Below are 25,450 nucleotides of genomic sequence, written 5' to 3'. Positions count from 1 at the left end.
AAACGAAGATTGATTTGAGAGGTTTTTAGTATGGAAAGCAATATACCGTAAATTCCGGACTATAAGCCGCGGGTTTTTTCCCGTTTTTTGGCCTTTTTTGGCCCCTGCGGCTTATATAACGGTGCGGCTTATCTATGGATTTTTCCAGCAAACGGCCACTCGGGAACCTCCAAAATCTATGGATGTTGGTATGAGGCAGAACGAGAGCAAGACAGACATTATGAGAGCGAGACCCTGATTGGATGATGTTGCAAAAAATGTGCCTCGCGACCTGATTGGAGCACTGTGCCACTACTCTCTCTCAGCCACTACGGTAAAACACCCTCCCTCCTCCCTCGCTCCGGGGGGAAAAAGGCAGCGATTGAGCCTGAAAGACAGTCTGAATGAAATTGAATGTAACATTCCCAATTCTATGTATTACATTCTAAAAAACTAACAGCAACATTTTGGAAGGCTAAGCCACACAACTAGCTCGTTGTAATCTAACATCATGCTTCAAAAGATGGAGAACTGGCTGTGTTACGACGATGGCGGCGATTGAGCCTGAAAGCCATGTCTGAGACAGTAGCGAGACAGGAACAACAACAACAGCAGCAGCAGCAAAGGATCATGCACAAACCCGAGACGAAAGGGACTGTCCGTCAGGGCGCGGACGACTGTGTCAGCAACTCCCTCCCGACTACCAGGAGAAAATTACAAACTTCGGCGAATTCACACAAAGAAAGATCAAGGAATATTCCATCGGACCGGAGCAGATCATAAATATGGATGAAGTGCCTTTGACGTTCGACCTGCCTCTCACTAGGACTGTTAACAAGAAAGGTGAATCGTCCATCACGTTGAGAACCACAGGTCACGAGAGAACGAATTTCACTTGTGTTCTTGGCTGCACAGCATCTGGAGTAAAGTTCCCGCCGATGGTGATTTTTAAGCATCTCACAATGTGTGATTTTGTCTGGGGATTAGTGACCTGACTTTTGTTTTGTTGAAATGTTAATAAATGGGAGCTTCCCCAAACAGCCATCTCTTTCCCGACAATCCCCTCTGTGCACGAAGCCTTACATATGGTAATTAAACATCAAAACACCCGCGGCTTATAGACCGGTGCGGCTTATATATGTAAAAAACAGTCAACTCTGCAGGTGCGGCTTATACACCGGTGCGCCTTATAGTCCGGAATTTACGGTAATTCCCCAGATTGAAGTATTTACAGCAGTTGAATTTGAAAATGAACTTGTTATCAAACTGTCCAGTAAAGTTTGTGACCCCTGGGCTTCTGGAAATAAGTTTTTTCTGCTTCTTTTTCCTCATCAGGTAAATTGGCTTTTTGTGCCTTTCTTTTGCACAAACTGTAATTTCACATTTACATATCTACACTGAAATTGAAACTTTTTTTTGTTTTTTACTGAAAATTGAAACTATATACAAACTATTTACAATGTCCGGTAGTCTGTGAGCTCCCTGGCCTTTTTATTGTCTTTCCTAATTTCCAGACATGCTCTGGCCTTTTCCTTGGTGGTATTCCTTGAAACAGTTAATGTCTGGCCGCAGACACAGGTCCACAGTGCACACATCACACTTCCAGGGAGGGCCTGGTTCTTCATCAACTGGCTCTTCTGGCTCTGGATCACCCTGGACACAAAACACTTAAAGACAACGGACAAACACTGACATAAAACGAATAAAACACTGGTAAATCACTGGAAATTGTTCGCAAAACTAATTTGTCACATGCTCTCTCTGCCTCCACTTCCATGTTTGCTGCTTGCTTTGGGTGACATGCTTCTCTGCGGACTACCGTAATACCATGTATATTGTATGGGGAGAAAGCGCAGCTTCTTTTCCTCTTGGAACCGTTGAGATTTCTCGGATAACACAAACGGTCTAAGAGTTACGGTAATTTGAAGTTGCTGTTACATCTGGAATCAAATTTGATGATGTCGGTGTAAAAGGGAGCCATTTGAAACCGTTAATTACGTTTGTCATAATCGCAATTATTCTTATAATTGTGATTCATTTCAATCCGGGAGGGGTGGATGCTATCTATAAGCACACTCCGGGGCGGAAATATGGCGGCGCTGCTTGGTTCTGTGCAAAAGCATAATTTTCTGTGGCAACGCTGCGGGCCTTCATAATGGCATTTGTAGGATCTCTGTGTGAAAGTGGCTAGTTACGCTTCCTGTGGTTCACACAAAACATAAATGCATAACAACAGATAAGACTCTTACAGACAAAACAACCTTAATTATATAAAAATCAGAACCAACTATTCTTTCTTGAAAACTTCTTATATATTCTGTGGTCTCAAGACCGGTCTTGAGACCACATTTTTGTCTCTGTGTCATCTTGGACTCGCCCTCCCTCCCAACACACACACACACACACACACACACACACACACACACACACGAGAACACACACGAACACACACAGCAGAGGTAAACACAAGGCGGTCTCCTCTGACTCCATCTGAGGTAAATAGCTCAATAAAATGTTTTCAAATTAGCTTTAGGATGCAAACTCAGTGAGACTATGCAGTCTACCTGTTTATCAAATTTTGCTCCGATGTTAACATGGTGATTAACCTTATAGATGGAAATGTTTGCTGTTCGCTGCTGCTGAGACAAAGCTAGCGATGTGAGAAATGAGCAGATTCCAGGAAATAAAACTTGCTATTCACATCACATAGTATATCAAGCATTTCACATAAATGATCCATTCTAGACACTGACTGTCAGAACTTGGCTATATTGTAGGTGGCCTATAACAGCTTCCCAGCAGCAAATGCTTTATTTTTTATTTTATTTTTTTATGCTTTTTTTATTGTTCTTCAGCATGGTATATAGAGCTTCTGATACATTATTACTATTATTTTCTTGTGTCATACATAGTGTTATATCATTCATACATACATACATACATACAATCATACCCCTGCGTTCCCCTCCCCACTCCCCCCTCTCTCTCAATTCCCATGTATGCATATTGACATTTGACAGTTGTATTTAGTACCACACATTTCTTTATGCTCTTCTCCATACATCTACTTAGTCATCTCTATATCAACTCAATGTTTTTTACATTCATTAACAAAAATACAAAAATAAATCATAACGTGTACATATCTGTAGCTATTAAACCTTGAACTAAGGGATTCCTTGCCCTGCATAATCTCTTATACAAAGTCTGCTCTAGCAAATGCTTTAAATGAGGCAGGTCAACCTGCAACCACAACATTTCAACAACAGGAATGTGGCTTTGAATGTATATTGCAACTCCTCCCCTGTAGGTATCCCTGTCCCTTCTATTCACCTTATTCCCCACGCCCACTTTTTCTCTCTTCCGCGTTCGACGCAACGTATTTGTTCTTCCGGTTCAGCGCTAGTTGGCGGCCATTTTCAAAATAAAACGTCAGTATGAATGAAGTTTGGCAACATTCAGAATTAAGCTACACTGCGGCCAACTTCAGTTACATGTTCATAACGTTACTGCTGCGAGGAGCCGATGGCTGTACCCAGTCGGCATTTAACGTTAGTTACAAAAGCACGTCAACAGTGTTTTCTCACTGCCAGTAGCCTACAGTGGGGTTTGACAGATAGCTAGTCCGACCGGTGTCAGCACAGCCAGCGCTCCCGGTCCTCGCTGCTCGTTAAAGATTTCCAATAGGCGTTATTCTGATAAACTGGTCACATATATGTTACGTTCTCACCCGACAAATAGTAAAACTTTAAAACACTTTAGGTTTTTTTAGCTTGAAACAGCTTTTTGGCAAGTCTAAATGACTACGGTAGGCGTACTCTACTTCCGTGTTTAAAACCGGAAAGACGATTACGAAATGACGTCATGCAGAAGCGTCCTTGTATGGGCAAAGAATAAGGTGAATAGATGTTGAATAAGGTGAATAGATGTTATATCCCTGTGTTGCCACTGTAGCATCATCAAATGAGTCATCTAAGTGGGTCTTGATGGCCAGAATATTAATGTTGCCAGATGTTGGAACGTTATTGATATCCTGAACCTTTCTAAGGCTACATATAACTACAGACCTACAGTAGCACTACATTTCTTTGCCTTGGCTCCGAGGTACCGGCGTGGAGTCAATAATGACATTCAACCGCTCAACTCTGAGCGCCCCCCTGCTGGTTGGGTGCCATTGATGACTGCAGGCCGTGCTCCCGCGGTCGTGCAGCGCTGGCACCTTGAAGGCAAGGCACACAAAAAAAAGTGCTATAGGTCAACATGCGCCAAGCCCTTTCCTATGAAGTTTATCAAATACAGACAGATAGAAAATAACAAACAGCAAAAAGCTAAATTTATCAGATCCAGACTAGACATGATACAGAAAAGAACAAACGCAGCAAAAAGCACCAACATTCAGTCAAGTGTGTGTGTGTGTGCGTGTGCGTGTGCGTGTGTGTGTGCGTGTGTGTGTGTGTGTGTGTGTGTGTGTGTGTGTGTGTGTGTGTGTGTGTGTGTGTGTGTGTGTGTGCGTGCGTGCGTGCGTGCGTGCGTGCGTGCGCGCATGTGTATGCGTGTACGCGCGCGCTTGGCTTTTCCACTCTCTGAGTGTTTTGGGTGAGAGGGTGGACTATAAGTCATATCGGATGTACGCAATGTTCCCTTTTACCAGAATATAAATACCTGTGTATTGATTGCCATTTTAACTTCAGAAATTAAAATCGTAGCTGCGGAAGGTGGAATTTCCTGGGAAACAGAATGGGGTGATGGGATGATAAATCGAAATTCAATATATTGTGATACAAAAATGTAACGATACATATATCATCATGGGGAACGGAAATTAATCGTGATTTTAGCTCCATTATATTCTGCTGAACACAAATGAGATGCTTGATCATTTTTTCACAAGCTCTCCATCCAAATTATTATTGTCACTTATTGATGACATTTTTAAATTGTGGGTTGCATTCTAGCGAGCCAATGGCATCGCTAGAAAGATGTGTGGTTCAGAAATAAACAGAATTGGTTACACTTTATTTGGATAGTCCGCTTCTGCACAATACTTTGTTGTCATTGAAATAGTATTTATTACAGATGTTACTCATTCAAGTTGGCCGTCTTACTGCCACATTTCCAAGGTGCTCCTGCAGTACTTTGTGTTGGGGCTTTTGTTATTATTTAAATGTTTTATATGTTCTAATCTACACCCCCAGCCCCCCACCCCCGCTGCCACGGCAGCGCAGCAGTAAGGCTGCAGTAGGCTACTGCGGCAAAGTGGCCGAATTAAATGAGAAATAACTGTTGGTACATCTTATAGTCTAGCAGAATGGGCCCTCAGATTTTGAGATACCCCTACCCGAGGTAGAACAAATGACAACAATGATTTTTCTCATCTTTAGGGTCTCCCATTAATGAAATTGATTGTTGTCAAAAAAAAAATTGGGGGAAAAGATGTTTTTTTGGCTGTTCTTTAGAACTACCCCAATCCCTGAAAAAGAGCCAAATTAGGCCAGTCCGAATAGGGGAAAGGTGACAAAAAAGCCAATAACTTGAGAATGCTCACTCTTTTCCTCATCAGATTTGCTGAGGTATGAACCAGGTGGCTGCCCTACATCACCAAATAGTCAGAAAATGATTTACCTAAAAAGATAATGACTTATAGTCCTGTAAATATAGCTTTAGTTTAGGCGGAAATTGTACTTTGTGGTGATAGGAACATAGGACTCCATCACTTTTCTCTCATTTATCAGAAAAACTGAAATCCCTGAAAAATATACCATTACTGAATTGTCTAGGGTGCTATTGAACACTGACCAGTAGTTGTATGGAGATATCTGGTACAGTTCTATTGCAAATGAGATTTCTTTAGACATAGGCCTACTACCTCTTCACTGAAACAGTCAAATTATTGTATGTTATTCTGAATGGGGAATAAGTGGCATAAAAGCCTATAACTTGGGAATGCTCACTCTTTTCCTCGTCAGATTTGCTGAGGTATGAACCAGGTGGCTGCCCTACATCACCAAATAGTCAAAAAATGATTTACCTAAAAAGATAATGAATTATAGTCCTGTAAACATAATAATAATACATTTTATTTGGTGACACCTTTCAAAACACCCAAGGTCATTGTACAGTGCATAAAAGAGACATGACATTCTAAAATATCATACATAAAAACAAGCATGGCAAACACCAGCATCATTAAAATACGACAAGCGTAGATATAAGAAAAGACAGGAGATACACACGGCAGGCGAATAACAGATTGAGTACTGTATATGATTAAAGGTAGTAGGCCAATTTGAACAGGTGGGTTTTGAGGTGGGATTTGAATGTGGTGATGGAGTCAGACTGTTGGATGTGTGATGGCAACGAGTTCCAGAGTCTGGGTGCAGAGCAGCTGAAGGCCCTAGCACCCATGGTACTGAGGCGAGGGAGGCGGGACAGTCAGGAGGCCAGCTGAGGAAGAGCGTAGGGAGCGGGAAGGGGTGTATTCCTGGAGGAGGTCAGAGAGATGGGTGGGTGCTAGGTTGTGTAGGGCTTTGTAAGTGAGCAGAAGGTTTTTGAAGTCAATCCAGTAGTGAATGGGAAGCCAGTGGAGTTGAATGAGGACAGGGGTGAGGTGGTCAGATGATTTAGTGCAGGTGATGATCCAGGCATTTGGAGTCTGTTGAGCAATTTGGTGGGTAGGCCAGAGAGAAGAGAGCTGCAGTAATTAATCTGGGATGTAACGTGGATCAGGATGAGGACTTTGGTGCTGTGTTGGGACAGGGATGGGCGGAGTCTGGAGATGTTGCGGATGTGGAAGAAAGCAGACCGGGTGATGTTTTTATGTGGGGTGCAAAGGAAAGGGTGCTGTTCAGAATGACGCTGAGGCTCTTGACTTGGGTGGAGAAGGGAACAGGGAAGCTGTCAATGATGATGTTTGGGGCAGTGGTGTTTTGAGCTTTGGAGAGGATGTTTTTGGAGCCGATGAGGAGGGCCTCGGTTTTACTGGCATTTAACTTCAGGAAGTTACTGCTCATCCAGCTCCTGATGTCCTGGAGGCAGGCGGTGAGGGAGGTGGGAGGAAGAGCGGTGGTGGGTTTGGTGGAGATATAGACCTGGGTATCATCGGCGTAGCAGTGAAACTGGACACCATAGTGTCTGAGGATTTTACCCAGGGGGAGGAGGTAGGTGATGAATAGGAGTGGACCCAATACTGACCCCTGGGTCAAATGGCAGAACACCCGGACGAGTGGTTCCCTAGTTGGACTAACTGTCGTCTGTCGGGAGGTAGGATGCAAACCAGGAAAGTGCAACACCAGTGATTCCAATGTTCTCCAGGTGCTCCACAAGTAGTGGGTGGGAGATGGTATTGAAAGCAGTGGAGAGGTCAAGGAGGATGAGGATGGTGAGGAGTCCAGAGTCAGCTGCACGGAGGAAGTCATTATTTATTTTTAACAGGGCTGTTTCAGTGCTGTGATTAGGGCGGAAATCATATTGAAATGGTTCGTGGAGGTTGTTTGAGTCGAGGTGGGACTGGAGTTGGGCGGCAACCACCCTCTCAAGAGTTTTGGAGATGAAGGGGATGTTGGAGTTGGGACGGTATATTGTTTGAGGTCAGATGGGTACTGTGGCCTATAAGTTAAGAATGCTCACTCTGATGATCATCATATTTGGAGAGGGAAATACCAGGTGGCTGAACTACATCACCAAATAGTCAGAATGTGGGGAACCCAATAAAATAAAGTTGATCTAAATTACAAGCCTCTAAAACATAGAAATACAAGGTGTAAATATTGGAAGTTTTATTGAAACTGGAACATTAATCCAAACTATAAATCAGTAGTATCTCCTGTCTTGACATGATGGAATAATACAAGTATAATAGTAATCATAATACATTTGTTTTATGGTAGCCCCAAATCTCAGTGCTTCATTTCATTTCATGAACAAAAACAGGAGAACAGACTAGAAAACAAAATACTGCTCATTTGACCTGGCATATGGACACTTGTTTCACAGCCAAAGTCCAAATATCCAAATATGAAATACAGTATCAGCCCTTTGTTGAACGTATTATGACCGTACCAGATTATTGTGCCAGTGTTTGGGAGTCTGGGGCACATTCACAAGCTTATACTCCATGGACTGCAATTGTAAGGCTTGCAAAAGACTGATGCAAACAAACTGTCTAAATATTGCTCAGTCTGTAGGCAGCCTGTCTATCTGGAGACAATCATGTTTAATATATCCTTAGTATCATTGTCCATTTGTCAGATTAAGCTATCACAATGTAAAAAAAAATCCTCTTCTGTGTATCATATTGTAACCTTTTTCCGAAGTATTTGGTTGTTTCATTGTTGCTGCGCATACATAAGATGTGTTTCAGTGAGAGGTCAAGTATATAGATACTAGAATGTCAAATGTCAGGTTCCTCAGATGTTTGGGGACACATTTTGACATTCTGCACAGCAGGTGCAGAACTCCGTACAGAGGAGGCCAACAGAGAGGCACTGGCACTTTCCACTCTTTTAACAGTTTGGATCTTTGCAATACAAGTAAGTAATGTCTCTCACTTCTGTAGGTGCTGGGGGTTTCCTAAATAGGACTGGTTTAATGGCTCCATCTCTGACAATCCATCCCTTGCCGATAGGACTCCATAACATTGGTTTGGGCATGTGACTGTGACACCATATCGCTGTCTGATACATTGCTCTTTGCACATGTTGTGCAAATTCATCCTCTGTTGGTGGCAAATTTGCAGAGGCTGCATATGTTGTTGATGCAATTATGAACCTCAGTTCATACAAGTTTGTGCACATCAGTCCATTTTCCTTTTTATTTTTTCCGTAAAGCAGAAGTGCAAATTATCTTGCGACTGGCAAAGACTCTTCCAAGCTGGAAGAGTCCAAAATGGGCCAGATCTTTGAGCTCACTGAGATGGGTCTTGAGTTTGGTGAATGCTGTTGTCTTTCCTATTCTGTACAAACTACTTGTTGTGTCACAGCCAGTGAGTGCATGACATGCTGGTAGACAGCAAGAGCAATGTATCAGACACTGATATGGTTTTACAGTCACATGCCCAAACCCCTGTTATGGAGTCCTATCGTCAAGGGATGGATTGCCAGAGATGGAGCCAACCAGTCCTATTTAGGAAACCCCCCAGCACCTACAGAAGTGAGAGACATTACTCACTTATATTGCAAAGATCCAAACTGTGGAGAGAGTGGAAAGTGCCAGTGCTTCTCTGTTGGCCTTCCAACATCTTATGCGCAGCAACAATGAAAGATCCAAATACTTCGGAAAAAGCTTACAATATGATACACAGAAGAGGAAAGAATGTAACATTGTGATAGCTTAATCTGACAAATGGACAATGATACTAAGGATGCAGTATATTAAACATGATCGTCTCCAGATAGACAGGCTGCCTCCAGACTGAACAATATTTAGACAGTTTTGTTTGCATCAGTATTTTGCAATCCTTACAATTGCAGTAAATGGAGTATAAGGTTGTGAATGTGCCCCAGACTCCCAAACACTGGCACAATAATCTGGTAGGGTCATAATACGTTCAACAAAGGCCTGATACTGTATTTCATATTTGGATATTTGGACTTTGGCTGTGAAAAAAGTGTCCATATACCTGGACAAATAAGCAGCCACTTTTTATTTCTCTGTTCCGTTTTATTTTTGCCTTGGTTATTTTGTTTTCTAGTCCGTTTTTCTAGTCTGTTTTTGTGATTGTGTATTATGTATTATGATTACTATTATACTTGGATTAATGTTCCAGTTTCAATCAAACTTCCAATATTTACAGCTTGTTATTTCTGTTTTATGGTAATGGTAAATGGCTTGCATTTATATAGCGCTTTTATTTAAAGCGCTTTACAATCAGTAGGTACATTCACCTATTCATGCACCGATGGCGGCAGGTTAGGGTGCTGGCACACCATCAGGAGCAATTTGGGGTTCAGTATCTTGACCAAGGACACTTCGACATGCAGACTGGAGGAGGTGGGAATTGAACCACCGACCTCTTTGATCAAAACGATTAGTGGACGACCCGCTCTACCTCCTGAGCTACAGCCACTCCAGGCGGTTTGTAATTGAGATAATCTTTATTTTATTGGGTTACTCACATTCTGACTATTTGGTGATGTAGTTCAGCCACCTGGTATTTCCCTCTCCAAATATGATGACCATCAGAGTGAGCATTCTTAACTTATAGACTATTATGCCAGTGACCTAATTTGACTGTTTCAGAGAAGAGGTAGTAGGCCTATGTCTAAAGAAATCTCATTTGCAATACAACTGTACCAGATATCTCCATACAGCTACTGGTCAGTGTTCAATAGCACCCTAGACAACTCCGTAATGGTATATTTTTCAGGGATTTCAGTTTTTCTGATAAATGAGAGAAAAGTGATGGAGTCCTATGTTCCTATCACCACAAATTACAATTTCCGCCTAAACTAAAGCTATATTTACAGGACTATAATTCATTATCTTTTTAGGTAAATCATTTTCTGACTATTTGGTGATGTAGGGCAGCCAACTGGTTCATACCTCAGCAAATCTGATGAGGAAAAGAGTGAGCATTCTCAAGTTATTGGCTTTTTTGTCACCTTTCCCCTATTCGGACTGGCCTAATTTGGCTCTTTTTCAGGGATTGGGGTAGTTCTAAAGAACAGCCAAAAAAACATCTTTTCCCCCAATTTTTTTTTTGACAACAATCAATTTCATTAATGGGAGACCCTAAAGATAAGAAAAATCATTGTTGTCATTTGTTCTACCTCGGGTAGGGGTATCTCAAAAACTAAAGCCTTTTTTGAGGACTTGCTGCTAGACTATTAGTGCCCAGTTTAATTCATACTTCTTCCTATCTGATGATGAACCAATGAACCGATGATCTAAAGCAGTTGAGAGTATATCAGGTTCACGTCTCTTACTATGTGGTTTCACTACTCACCATTACGTTGTCACTCTGCAGTTGCTGTTGTTGTACCAGTTGTTTTGTTTGGCCCCACCTCCTCCGCTGACACCACCAACGTCATGGCTCCAGAGGGATTCCCCATGGGGGGATTTCTATTCTACGCATTCCTGACGCCCTCCCCTCATGATCGCAGGAGGAGCGTCATCATGGAGCCATTCGCCAAACGTGATCGTGAAATCAAATCGCGAAACCTCAGATCACATATCGAATCATATCGTGAGATTAGCATAATCGTCCCATCCCTACTCTAAACGTATGAGCATACAATAATTGCAATGAGACTTTGATCATTGTCATCCAGTGGAAGTGGTATCCTTACTGTGACACTGTTGTGACTGTGCTCGTGTGTTGCCGGCTGATTGGCACTCGGGGAATTGATGTGAGGGTAATTGGGATGTTTTGATTGAGCCTTGCCGGAGGTCGTGGTGGAGCTGGCCTCACCCCTGCCTTCCCTGCAGCATGTCCTTCCCTTCCGTTGATTAGCTGCTCACTGAGCCTTTGTTTGAGTGACACTGCAGCCTATAGGATCCTCATGTTATCATCTCTGTCTCTGTATATCCCTCCGTGCCGAATTGATTATGGATCGGATTAGCGGCATGTCCCGATGCTCGCTTACCGTACGTAACACCACCGGCATACGGGAGAAGAAGGGGAAAAGTGACACGAGGGAGCTCATCACCGGAGAGGGAGAGTAAAGAGTCTTAATGAGCGGGGAGGGCGGCGGCTTCACTAGTCGATACAGGAATAGAAATAATGAAGTCACTGTGGGGTTAGGACTGTTTATGTGGACACTGACTCACCTCAGCCCTGCGGCCCTCTTGGGAGCTCCTCTGCCCCCGCAGGCCTCTCTCTCTATCCGGAGACTCCGCTTCACCTCCGTGTCGTAATTGGGACGATGTATTGTTGCAAGCTTTTTCCAACGCGGGGGGAAAACACACGTCATGGTTCAAGGTGTGCTGCCGTGCTTCCTGAGGTGTGAATAAAAACAGTCTGTGGGGGTATTAAACATGGCTGCTAATGACTCATGTTGACAGGTGCCCTTTCTGTTACTATGTAGGCTGATGAGTCAGTAGAACGACTGCACGTGCTGCAGCGTTCATCATGTTTTATTCAAACTAGTGAAAAGACGGAGATTAACACAATAATGTCTCTGCTGTTCTATTCACATTAGTCCATTTTTGATTTGATATTGAATGTTCTTTTTCCTTTCGGGTTGCTGAGACGTGTCTGCCCAGTGCAGCATTCCTAGGTCCCAAATAGAGAGCCAAAGTGGAACGTCACTTCCTGCTTCAGCAGTGTACCAGAGATTTTCATCCGCCATTTATTTTCCCATAGACATTTCGTAAAATGCTTATAAAATAGTTTTACTTCGTCAAACCAAACGGTTCAGATATATTTAGAAACAGTAGAGAGACTACATAACATTTCACTCGGACCAAAACGTTAGAAATAGAATAGAAATAGAATCGCAGATTTAAAGAAACCACCAACCACCGGGCCGCGGACCGGTACCGGGCCGCAACGCATTTGGTACCAGGCCGCGAGCCGGTACAAAAAAAAAATTAATAATAATAAACATAGGCTACAGTATAATATTATAGGCTGTGTGTGGTAGTTGAAACAGTTTCAAGTTGACGTTTATTTATGTTTGTAGTTAAAACAAAAACATAAATACTGTATAGGCTACATACAGTACAACACAAAATGCTGTTATTTGTCACCACCTGGTGAGTAAATATATACAGTATGTACCTAAAACCATTAAAATTGACAACCGGTCCGCGACTTTCTTTTCCATCTATCTACCGGTCCTTGGCACAAAAAAGGTTGGGAACCCCTGCTCTAATAGGTCATGACTCAACATCTGAATGACAAAAATACCAGCCTATTTTCATTAGGCCCATTCCCAGGACAGGACCAATATTGATTAAATGTGAGTCGTGGGCTGAAAGCGTTTAGTGTCATGAATATGTATTGTGTGTTTTGAGGCAAACATGTTTTCTGTAATTTCATTTGCCAAAAGATGTTCTTCTACACTGGAATAAAAGATCTGCCTCGGAACCGACGTGGAAACCCCCCCGCTGAGACGTGTTAATGCCTCGCTCTGTCCCAGACGTGAATTACGGCGCGCGTGTGTAAGTGCTTAGCTTGCACCTCTTTTAGGATTCAGCCGCATGGCTCCACTTAAAAGGCTCAAAATAGGAAAGCGCTGGCATAAATCACAATAACTGCCCTAATAGTTACCTTGTCGGAGAGTCTCCTTCATTATATCTACAAAGAAGCCGGATCCTGGCGCACCGACACTATTTATTTCCTCAGAGAGAGATCCCGCTTGTGCTGTGCAGCATTCCCAAGGCGTCGTCGTCAGCAGCACACCTCCCCGAACGCTGCACACCTCCCCGCATGCAGCACACCTCCCCGCATGCAGCACACCTCCCCGCACGCTGCACACCTCCCCGCATGCAGCACACCTCCCCGCACGCTGCACACCTCCCCGCACGCTGCACACCTCCCCGCATGCAGCACACCTCCCCGCACGCTGCACACCTCCCCGCATGCAGCACACCTCGCCGCACACCTCCCCGCACGCCGCACACCTCCCCGCACGCTGCACACCTCCCCGCATGCAGCACACCTCCCCGCACGCTGCACACCTCCCCGCACGCTGCACACCTCCCCGCACGCTGCACACCTCCCCGCACGCTGCACACCTCCCCGCACGCTGCACACCTCCCCGCATGCAGCACACCTCCCCGCACGCTGCACACCTCCCCGCACGCTGCACACCTCCCCGCACGCTGCACACCTCCCCGCACGCTGCACACCTCCCCACACGCAGCACACCTCCCCGCACGCTGCACACCTCCCCGCACGCTGCACACCTCCCCGCACGCAGCACACCTCCCCGCACGCTGCACACCTCCCCGCATGCAGCACACCTCCCCGCATGCAGCACACCTCCCCGCACGCTGCACACCTCCCCGCACGCTGCACACCTCCCCGCACGCTGCACACCTCCCCGCACGCTGCACACCTCCCCGCATGCAGCACACCTCCCCGCACGCTGCACACCTCCCCGCATGCAGCACCCCTCCCCGCACGCTGCACACCTCCCTGCACGCTGCACACCTCCCCGCACGCTGCACACCTCCCCGCATGCAGCACACCTCCCCGCATGCAGCACACCTCCCCGCACGCTGCACACCTCCCCGCATGCAGCACACCTCCCCGCACGCTGCACACCTCCCTGCACGCTGCACACCTCCCCGCACGCTGCACACCTCCCCGCATGCAGCACACCTCCCCGCACGCTGCACACCTCCCCGCACGCAGCACACCTCCCCGCACGCTGTACACCTCCCCGCACGCCGCACACCTTCCCGCACGCCGCACACCTCCCCGCACGCCGCTGTGCTTTCAGCTGCCGGAGAAAGTTGAATTATTGGCCCTGCTTGACTTTGTTGGGCTCTTCACAAAGCCTGGAGCTCCGCTGTCAACAATCTATCTTTCCGTTACTTTCTAATACACGTCGTTATCGATTTGACGCGTCACCTGCCTCAAATCCATTATGAAGAGCCCTGGTAATCAGTCATCTGAAGGTTTTTCTTTCTTTTTTTTTCTTTTTTTTTTCTCCCCCGGCTTCTCTCTCTGTCTTTGTGTTTCTCTCTCCCTCTCTCTATTTCTCTGTTTATATCCCCTGGCTTTTATGGCCACGGACTGTTGATGCTGAGGGTGGAGGCGAATGGAAATGAAGAAGAATAATGACATCTCACCATTTCACTGAGAGGTTTTCATTTTTATCTCCCGGGGAGAAGACACAGTGCGAGACCCCCTTGTTGTTTTTCCGCTTGCTACTTGCCACACTGGTCATTTTTACCACCCCCCCCCCCCCCCCCCCACGCCTCAGACCTGTTTCAGCGGATATTCTCATATTTCCACACCACACAACGATTCTTATCTCTTTTCATCAAATAGTATGTTCAAGGAGAGGAAAAGACATTGCCCTTGGGTTCGCCTCGTCAGCGCTTCGTTCGGTCTCCGTGCTATTCAAAGGATTTAGATGTTTTTCTGCTTCGATTTCAAGCGTTCAGCTAAAAAGAAGGGCCTTTTCGACTCCCCGGTGAAAAGATTTATACGCATCTGAGGTCGTTTCTGTTATTCTTCAGTAGCACTATTGTCATTTTTCTGCATCAATTATAATGCTTCCAGCCATCATAACCAAGATCTGCTATCAATCTATGTGTTTCTCTGGGCCAACAGAGGTTTGGAGGGAACGTGAATTCGGAGGCCGTCGTCCAGAACAAGCTGTCCCATTCTGTCAGAACCCGTTTCCTGCGTTTCATCCCTCTGGCCTGGAACCCCAGCGGCTGGCTGGGCCTCAGAGTGGAGGTGTATGGCTGCTCCTACAGTGAGTAATGCTACACGCACACCACACACAAGAGTCCATTATACAGCAAACACTTCACTTACCCCCACATAGTCCAATTCATTTATAGAGCAACACCTGCAGTTGCACCACCACATACAAGAACTAATTTGCACCCAAGCACCTGCAGTGAGAAGGTAAATCTATACAGCATACCCTGCATTCATTTAACAGCACCTAGAAGGGTACATTTACAAAGCAAACCTCGCAGTTAGGCTACACCACCAAGGATGGTGGATTTCTACACTGATGATGACACGGGGCGGCTGTGGCTCAGGAGGTAGAGCGGGTTGTCCACTAATCAGAAGGTCGGCGGTTCGATCCCCGGCTCCTCCAGTCCGCATGTCGAAGTGTCCTTGGGCAAGACACTGAACCCCAAATTGCTCCCGATGGCTGTGCCAGCACCCTGCGTGGCAGCTGGCCGCCTTCGGTGTGTGAATGGGTGAATGTAGGCACATTGTAAAGCGCTTTGGATAAAAGCGCTATATAAATGCAGTCCATTTACCATGTAGAAAATATTAGGTACTAGGCTATACATCTTCCTGATGTTGAGGTGCAGCCCCGTTGGCACAGTCCACATCTCAATTGATTCAAGGCTTAAAAATCATTATGTAACTCATCTGTATCTCCTCCTTTGTGATTGGTATAGATTTGAACACTGGTGTCATTTTAGTTTTTCCAGTCACCATTAATGTAGTATATTTGCCACAGTCAGAAACTACTGTCTGTTCTCCTGCAGGATTGTTCTAGATTCTGGAAGTCCCATTGTGTTCAAAAATACATTTAAAACAGCTGGCAGAGATGTACTGCCTTGACTATCATCGTATTTCCCCCCAATATTTTTACTTAAAAAAAAAAAAAATTACAATATACAAACAGGACAGACGAACAGGCTCAGACACAGGAAAAGAAAACAAAAGAAAAAAATAAATACATACATATTGCCTTTTACACACACACACACACACACACACACACACACACACACACACACACACACACACACACACACACACACACACACACACACACACACATACTGTATATATATTCAACATTAAATATTACAATGTGGTGCTACTAGCCACATAAGGTGTTTATGTGCTTGTAAGAGATATTATGCAAGGGGTCCATGAGAAACCAGCCAGGAGAGTCACCTGTCGCTGTCGCCCCTAACCTCATCGAGGTAGGCTAGAAACGGATCCCAGACAGCCGAAAACGTCATGAGTGAGTTGGTCCTCAGGAACCTAAGTCTCTCCATCCGTATAGAAGAAGTCATGTCCGTCAACCACAATTGAAAAGAAGGTGAAGAGGAGGACTTCCATTCCTTCAGAATGAGTTTTTTTTGCAACAGGTGTCCCCTGTGTCAGAGACTGTTTCACAGCTGTAGTGAAGTTCAGAGATGACTCCGAGTTCCGCCTCCGGCTGGAGGGTTATCTTGTAGGCCTTAGAGTACCAATCAAATATTTTGGGACTATCATCATATTGAACAACACATTTTCTATAGGCTAATGCTGCGCACTGCTATATACTTTATGGCAAAACAAAGAGTGGGAGGCAAATATGCATGATGATGATTCAATTCTGCCAGAATGGAACTACTTTTGAAATCATTGCAACTGCAATTAATGTGTTTTGATTGTGTTTAGTACGCGTTTGTTTTGCTGTCATTTACCAAATAGATGTAATCTGACTGAATCATTCATATTTGTGTTATGCACAAAACACAGGTTTTAGTTTAGTTTTGCCTACATTGTTATGACAACAACACAATATAATATTCGATAAGTAGACTAGTTACATCACAGTTAGGCTACGCCCAGGTCGAGACCACTGCAGTAGTCATTCTCAACCTTTTCCATATCAAGGACCCCCAATTCTAGTCACACATTAGGGCTACTGATTTGAATACTTTTATTTAGATATGATTTTGTCTAGAATTCCATGACTATCTCTATTGTAGGTAGAGGGATAACAGTGACACTATGATCCAAATAGTCATTTCTTCATTGTGTTAACTTCTTAACTTCTTATGAATGAAATAATGCTGAAGTTTAACAACTCATCAATGTGCTTCGGACCCCCTGGAACCTCCTCAAGGACCCCTGATCGTCCTTGAACCACACGTTGAGAACCACTGCTCAAGAGCAATTGGGGGTTCAGTGCCTTGCTCAAGAGCATGGCAATGGAAGCTACAGAGGGAGGAGAGAGGCTTTCATCACTCCCCCCCCCCACCCACCCACCCCATCCCCCCAGATGCCTACGTCGAGACATTCAAACCGGATGTTTTCTGGATACAAGCTACTAATGCATTGTGATGCATTGTATTTAAACAGCACATTTGATCTACATTAGTGTATCATCACCATGTATATAACACTGGTAGGCCTATAATTAATCTTAATATAAATTGTAATTGTAATGTAAACCCATGGGGGTTGGGCACCTAGAGTGCATGACACGTAAATAAATCAATCATAAATCAATCAATCAATCAATCATATCAGCATCTTGTTTAAGGTTAAAGGCTGCACTTGTTGTGAAAGCAATGGGGGGAATAAGGCGACATTTTTGTGGTGTTGCCTGAAACGCTGAGCCGACAGTAGCATACTGTACGCGTAACATTAATGGAGACGGGTAATGGCAGGCGGCCTCTGCCTGAGCAGTGGGAGTCACTGGGACACCTCTCCCACACACACAGTGTGAAACAGTGGGAGTCACTGGGACACCTCTCCCACACACACAGTGTGAAACAGTGGGAGTCACTGGGACACCTCTCCCACACACACAGTGTGAAACAGTGGGAGTCACTGGGACACCTCTCACACACACACAGTGTGAAACAGTGGGAGTCACTGGGACACCTCTCCCACACACACAGTGTGAAACAGTGGGAGTCACTGGGACACCTCTCCCACACACACAGTGTGAAACAGTGGGAGTCACTGGGACACCTCTCCCACACACACAGTGTGAAACAGTGGGAGTCACTGGGACACGTCTCACACACACACAGTGTGAAACAGTGGGAGTCACTGGGACACCTCTCACACACACACAGTGTGAAACAGTGGGAGTCACTGGGACACGTCTCACACACACACAGTGTGAAACAGTGGGAGTCACTGGGACACCTCTCCCACACACACAGTGTGAAACAGTGGGAGTCACTGGGACACCTCTCCCACACACACAGTGTGAAACAGTGGGAGTCACTGGGACACCTCTCACACACACACAGTGTGAAACAGTGGGAGTCACTGGGACACCTCTCACACACACACAGTGTGAAACAGTGGGAGTCACTGGGACACCTCTCCCACACACACAGTGTGAAACAGTGGGAGTCACTGGGACACGTCTCACACACACACAGTGTGAAACAGTGGGAGTCACTGGGACACGTCTCACACACACACAGTGTGAAACAGTGGGAGTCACTGGGACACGTCTCACACACACACAGTGTGAAACAGTGGGAGTCACTGGGACACCTCTCCCACACACACAGTGTGAAACAGTGGGAGTCACTGGGACACGTCTCACACACACACAGTGTGAAACAGTGGGAGTCACTGGGACACGTCTCACACACACACAGTGTGAAACAGTGGGAGTCACTGGGACACGTCTCACACACACACAGTGTGAAACAGTGGGAGTCACTGGGACACGTCTCACACACACACAGTGTGAAACAGTGGGAGTCACTGGGACACCTCTCACACACACACAGTGTGAAACAGTGGGAGTCACTGGGACACCTCTCACACACACACAGTGTGAAACAGTGGGAGTCACTGGGACACGTCTCACACACACACAGTGTGAAACAGTGGGAGTCACTGGGACACGTCTCACACACACACAGTGTGAAACAGTGGGAGTCACTGGGACACCTCTCACACACACACAGTGTGAAACAGTGGGAGTCACTGGGACACCTCTCCCACACACACAGTGTGAAACAGTGGGAGTCACTGGGACACCTCTCACACACACACACAGTGTGAAACAGTGGGAGTCACTGGGACACGTCTCACACACACACAGTGTGAAACAGTGGGAGTCACTGGGACACCTCTCACACACACACAGTGTGAAACAGTGGGAGTCACTGGGACACCTCTCACACACACACAGTGTGAAACAGTGGGAGTCACTGGGACACGTCTCACACACACACAGTGTGAAACAGTGGGAGTCACTGGGACACCTCTCACACACACACACAGTGTGAAACAGTGGGAGTCACTGGGACACGTCTCACACACACACAGTGTGAAACAGTGGGAGTCACTGGGACACCTCTCACACACACACAGTGTGAAACAGTGGGAGTCACTGGGACACCTCTCACACACACACAGTGTGAAACAGTGGGAGTCACTGGGACACGTCTCACACACACACAGTGTGAAACAGTGGGAGTCACTGGGACACGTCTCACACACACACAGTGTGAAACAGTGGGAGTCACTGGGACACCTCTCACACACACACAGTGTGAAACAGTGGGAGTCACTGGGACACCTCTCACACACACACAGTGTGAAACAGTGGGAGTCACTGGGACACCTCTCACACACACACAGTGTGAAACAGTGGGAGTCACTGGGACACCTCTCACACACACACAGTGTGAAACAGTGGGAGTCACTGGGACACCTCTCACACACACACAGTGTGAAACAGCAGAAACTTGATGAGCCAGTGAGTTACTGCACTGTGAAAGACAGTTCTAATTATCCCTGAGTGAGCAGTTTTCTAATGCCCAGCCGTTCCACAGCACGAGGCCCTGTATTCATGTTGGATGAGCATGTACCCCCACTAATGCTGCCTCACAACCACCGTGTGTGTGTGTGTGTGTGTGTGTGTGTGTGTGTGTGTGTATGTATATGTATGTATACTTGCATACACACACACACACACATGCAGAAATTAATGTTCTGTAATGAGACAGACATTCTAGGAAAGCATTTTTGAATGATGGCAGATGGACGTGAATCATCAGAGTTTTCTCTGAAGGTAGAACTAAGAGAGAGACAGACACACACACACACACACACACACACACACACACACACACAGAATGACAGAGCGAGATAGACATATGGCCCATTTCCACCGCTGGTATCAACGCGGCCCCGCACAGCTCGTCTCGCTTTTTTGTCTCATTCCACTGATCAAAAATGTGGACAGCCCGGGTTGAGTCGGGGTTGAGTCGTGCTGCTTTTGGTCCCTGCTCTGTTGAGGTTCCAGCGCTGTGGACCCGGTACCATACGGTGACGTGAAAACACTGCAGACGACTGATTGGTCAGGCAGAATCGTGTTTACTGTAGGCATCTACTGTCAATGCTGGATACCAGTTTAGTGGGGCTTACCTTCTCTTCTGTTATTTCCAGAAGTTATTTCTTTTGTGTTGCTGCCTTCGGCTCTGGTGAAATAAAATCGATCTCCTTGCTCAGCTTTAACATGACGGTGGTTTTCAATTGTTTTGAGAGAGAAAAAGTCCGCTAGGCCGTAGGCGGGGGTTTAGCGAAGCCGCGGTCTTGCCTGGTGAGCTGCCGCTGGGGTTCTCCCCGTAGCGCCTCTCCCGTCCCCCACGCATTGCATGCATGCGAGTTTGAGTAACAACAAAGTGATATCCATTCTCCTGGCCGATTGTCACATTTGCCCATGTGCACTGTAGGTCATTTAGAGGCACCAGTATTTCATAATCAGTTTAAAAGTTCCGTGTATGGATTTAATTTTAACGTTATACGTTATAGGCTACTTCGGCTATGGGCGGAGGGCAGATATGTGGTCGCTATGACGACCAGGTGTGGGCGGAGGTGAGTAAACTTGCTATGGAAACAGAGTCTATATCAAGTAGAGCCGAGTAAGACCAGATCGAGTAGAGCTGTACTGTGCTGTTATATGTGGTGGAAATGAGCCAATAGTGAACATTGCTATGCGGCTCTCATACTTTTGCATTACAGACTGGCACTCCATAAATTCATGAATCTATGCATGAGTGTCTCTCTCTGGAACAGAATTATATAGGTAACGCTGAAAACGCCCCCCAAACTAATAACTGGTCTCAACCATGTTCTTCAGGACCTGCAAGAATCAATTTCATATGAACAACAACCGGATGAACCATGAGCATATAAGCAAAATAACAGCTGTGCAGTTGAGATTATCTCCATTTCGACATGGAGGCATCCTCCAGTGTGTAGCACATTATCTTCCTTTGTGATATGTAGTACAGTACACCCTTCTTCTTCTTCTTCTTCTTCTTCTTCTTCTTCTTCTTCTTCTTCTTCTTCTTCTTCTTCTATTCTAGTATTATTTTACTACTAGTAAATTGTGCGCTTTGGATGATCATTTCTAGTCTATCGCTCACACACGCACGCCTCCAACCATTATAGTATGAAATGGTATGCTCTAACCTCCCGTCACCAGGCTCTCTCAAAGGAGAGAGAGCCTACAGGCAGGAAGACCCGCCCCGTCTTCCGGTGGGTCTTCCGCTTTGTGTGCCACAGTGTTTTCGTTCCGATCTCCTAAATGGGCATGGTCACCTCTCCCCCTGTCTGAGACTGTTTACCCCCCGTCTGCCCCTGACGTAGAGATCGTGATTTCCCAAAACTGAATAAATACCACACCTATATACACAAAACTGCTCCTTGTTAGCTCAATCTAGTTGCAACTAAGATGTCCGGTGAAAAACATAATTTTTCCAACCACAGATTTAGCTACTACATGTGCAACCTTCACATGTATCCTTAGCTAATTGCGACCTGCTAACATGAGCTACCGATAAGCTGTTGCCGAATCTCGCGAGAGGGTGTTGCTGAGATACTGTAGAGACAGGTCTCGAACAGTTATGTTAATTTTCTCCTGATTTGTCTGTTGGAAAACTATTTTACTATCAAAATGTTCAGAAGATGTGAAAAATGAGTTCAATATTTACTTTGGTGACTATGGAGCGAAATAATCATAATCAGTCATAATCTGTGCTCACGTTCACTTCTCCCATTGACTCCAATAGACCTGCCGCTAGTCTCTTAAAGGGGCGTGGCAGTGGCAAAACCTATGTGATACAGGAATTATCTAGCAGTTGAGCCATCTCGCTCAAAATAAACTGTCTCTGGTTCACTGTAGTGTATAATATAATCTTTCTTCTCATCATTACTATTATCTTTGCTAGAGTATAATAATAGGCCTACTAGTAGTAATATGTACAATATTTGCTGTAATAGTGTATCATCATCCTGTATTTATTCTGATTACTCAGCAAAAGTACTGTACAGTGTATAATACCATTTTAAGGGGAATGCTGCTGAACTGATTGTCTTTTAGAGTCGGTTGTGGCGGACTTTGACGGCAGAAGCTCCCTGCTGTACCGGTTCAACCAGAAGTCCATGTCGACGGTGAAGGACGTGATCGCTCTGCGCTTCAAGAGCCGGCAGGCCGAGGGGGTTCTGCTCCACGGAGAGGGGCAGAGGGGGGACTACATCACTCTGGAGCTGCACCGAGGAAAACTGGCCCTCTACCTCAACCTGGGTGAGAAGCACACACCTGTTACCTGCCTGTTTAGAGCCACAGGAATTCATCATGTAGCAGCTACTGTATGAGGACGTACCATCAAACTGACACAGTGAAGAGAAAAACTGCTTTTATGAAAGTATAGATTTTTGATCATATTGCTGCTTGTTTGCCTTGTGGTAATAACCAACTGAAAGTCATAGTTTTCCCACTTTTAGTTTTTACTTAGGCTACGTGTTACAACTCACTTAATTCGCTGGGGTAAAAAAAGTTGCTTGTCACTCGTTTGACGACTTATTTCAGGGAATGTAATAATTGTATCTATCACATCCGCTATTTCTGTTGCTCTTTCAACAACTCGGGATATTTATCGACGAGATTTTAGCCGAGCTGGACGTGATTTGCTCCGTTCGCCTGCAGCTGTCGTTTACAGACGGGCACTTGCTATGTTGTGTCTGTGTCGGGAGGGGAGGCTGGCCAGCGAGACTAGTGTCAGACTGTCAGCAACGTAACCGGGGGGCGGGCACCCGAAGAAGCAACCACATCACATCATGGCAGCTAGAAATAAGGTGGATACAGTATATAGGATATAAAGGGTTAATGTAGTCAAGCTGGGTGAGCAGCACAGGAGAAGGAGAAGAGGCGATGGGTCACGGTTAACTGGTCAGCAGGGACTGGCTGGATGATTGATGAGCCTCTTTATACCAACTAGTATCGGGGGAGGGATGTGGGGATTTACAGTTGGCTCTGTGTGTGTGCGCGCACGCACGTGTGTGTGTGTGTGTGTGTGTGTGTGTGTGTGTGTGTGTGTGTGCGCGCACGCACGTGTGCTATAGTGTATGTGTGTGTGTGTGTGTGTCCGGGCCTTTCCAATCACCACTGGGAATATTACTCTCTCCCTGTGCGTCCCTCTGTGCCTCTGTTCGTTACTCTCTCAAGCACTCTATCTATCTATCTATCTATCTATCTATCTATCTATCTATCTATCTATCTATCTATCTATCTATCTATCTGTCTATCAGTGATGCACAGGTCGAGCCACAACCCGTTGGTCCCGTGGGTAGGGCCACGGGGCGGGCAGTTTATATTAGCACATTAGGAAAATATGGCGGGCGGGGCGGGTCAGAAAGTGACAGCACAGCAACATTAAAAAAAAACGTACAGCAGCAAAACGAGTAGGCTGATCCTTTATTAAAGACATGAACTGAACTCTGTCTCCCTCTCGCTCTCTATCTCTCTCTCTCTCACACACACACACATGCACACACACGCACGCACACACACACACACACACACACACACACACACACACACGCATGCACGCGCGCACACACACACACACACACACACACACACACACACACACACACACACACACACACACACACACACACACACACACAGACCGACAGTGACATGCATGTATTTTAGGTGCTTGTTCATGCAGTGGGAAGACACCCTGGACCTAATGGAGCCAGATGAAGTGCAGCGCTATCTGCAGGCTCACTTCAGTGCCTATTTTTAATAAATCCATCATTAAGATGTGAAGAATGCATGGTTTATATGTGTGAGCGTGTGTGTACAGGTATGTGTGTGTACAGGTATGTGTGTCTGTGAGAGAGAAAGAGAGACAGTGTTCATGTTCAAAGATCGTATTGCTATTTCGCTATTTCATAAAACGTATCGTTAAGATGTGAAAAAAGCAGCGTTTGCTTGTGTGTGTGTGTGTGCGTGTGCGTGTGCGTGTGTGTGTGAGTGAGTGAGAGAGAGTTTATGTATTTAATGAAGGGTTCCATGTTTTGCTGCTGTTCGACAATAAAGAAGACGTTTGGAACCGTTGGTCTGTTTATTTAGCCTAGATCTTCCCAATGGGAGAACAAAATCCTTTCAGAACCTTGGAGAGCGCCACAGCACTCAGTCCTGAGTCCTGAGCAGTGTTGGGCAGTAATATTACTATCTATCTATCTATCTATCTATCTATCTATCTATCTATCTATCTATCTATCTATCTATCTATCGTATATATATCTATCTCTTTCACTCTTTCCACTCTGTGTGCTTAGTACAGTAGTAGGTTGGTGTGTGTGTGTGTGTGTGTGTGTGTAGGGGTTTGTATCCTTGCTCTTCCAATTACCAGTGCACCTGAGCTCCATTGACTGGCTGCCCTCAGTTTAGAGGTTGACACGGGAAGCGTTCAAGCCTGCAAGTGTTTTCAGTGCAGTGCTGTTTGTGTTGCAGACGACACCAGGCTGAGGTTCAGCAGCGGGCGTGTGGCCGTCACTCTGGGCAGCCTGCTGGATGACCAGCACTGGCACTCCGTCCAGATCGAGCGTTTCAACAAGCAGGTGAACCTCACCGTGGACTCCCACACGCACCACTTCCGCACCAAAGGGGAAGGAGACTCGCTGGAGGTGGACTATGAGGTGGGTCCTTTGATTTGTTACTGAAAAAGAAAGCAGACACTGAGAAGATTGCCAGCCTCTAGCAGCCTCTACACTGCATTTTACATTATGTGCTGCCTTTACGGCACAAAGGTGATACGCTTTTAT

At 45.7% G+C, this 25,450-nt stretch overlaps 1 protein-coding gene across 1 annotated transcript in view; it reads left to right on the top strand.

Annotated features, from left to right (window-relative positions):
* Nucleotides 1-25,450, top strand: part of LOC310781156 (contactin-associated protein-like 5) — a gene marked incomplete at its 3' end in the record, with an annotated part of 81,636 nt that overhangs the window by 6,537 nt on the left and 49,649 nt on the right. Inside the window, exons 3-5 of the mRNA XM_083641699.1 lie at nucleotides 15,206-15,353; nucleotides 22,716-22,919; nucleotides 25,140-25,324. Coding sequence (XP_083497825.1) covers nucleotides 15,206-15,353; nucleotides 22,716-22,919; nucleotides 25,140-25,324 — 537 coding nt within the window. The remainder of the gene's footprint in view (nucleotides 1-15,205; nucleotides 15,354-22,715; nucleotides 22,920-25,139; nucleotides 25,325-25,450) is intronic.

Source organism: Poromitra crassiceps (genome assembly GCF_964638095.1).
Source record: "Poromitra crassiceps genome assembly, chromosome: 8".
In the NCBI taxonomy this organism is placed as follows: domain Eukaryota; kingdom Metazoa; phylum Chordata; class Actinopteri; order Beryciformes; family Melamphaidae; genus Poromitra; species Poromitra crassiceps.
Note: the sequence above shows the minus strand (reverse complement) of the source record. Positions and strands in the feature narration are given on the sequence as shown.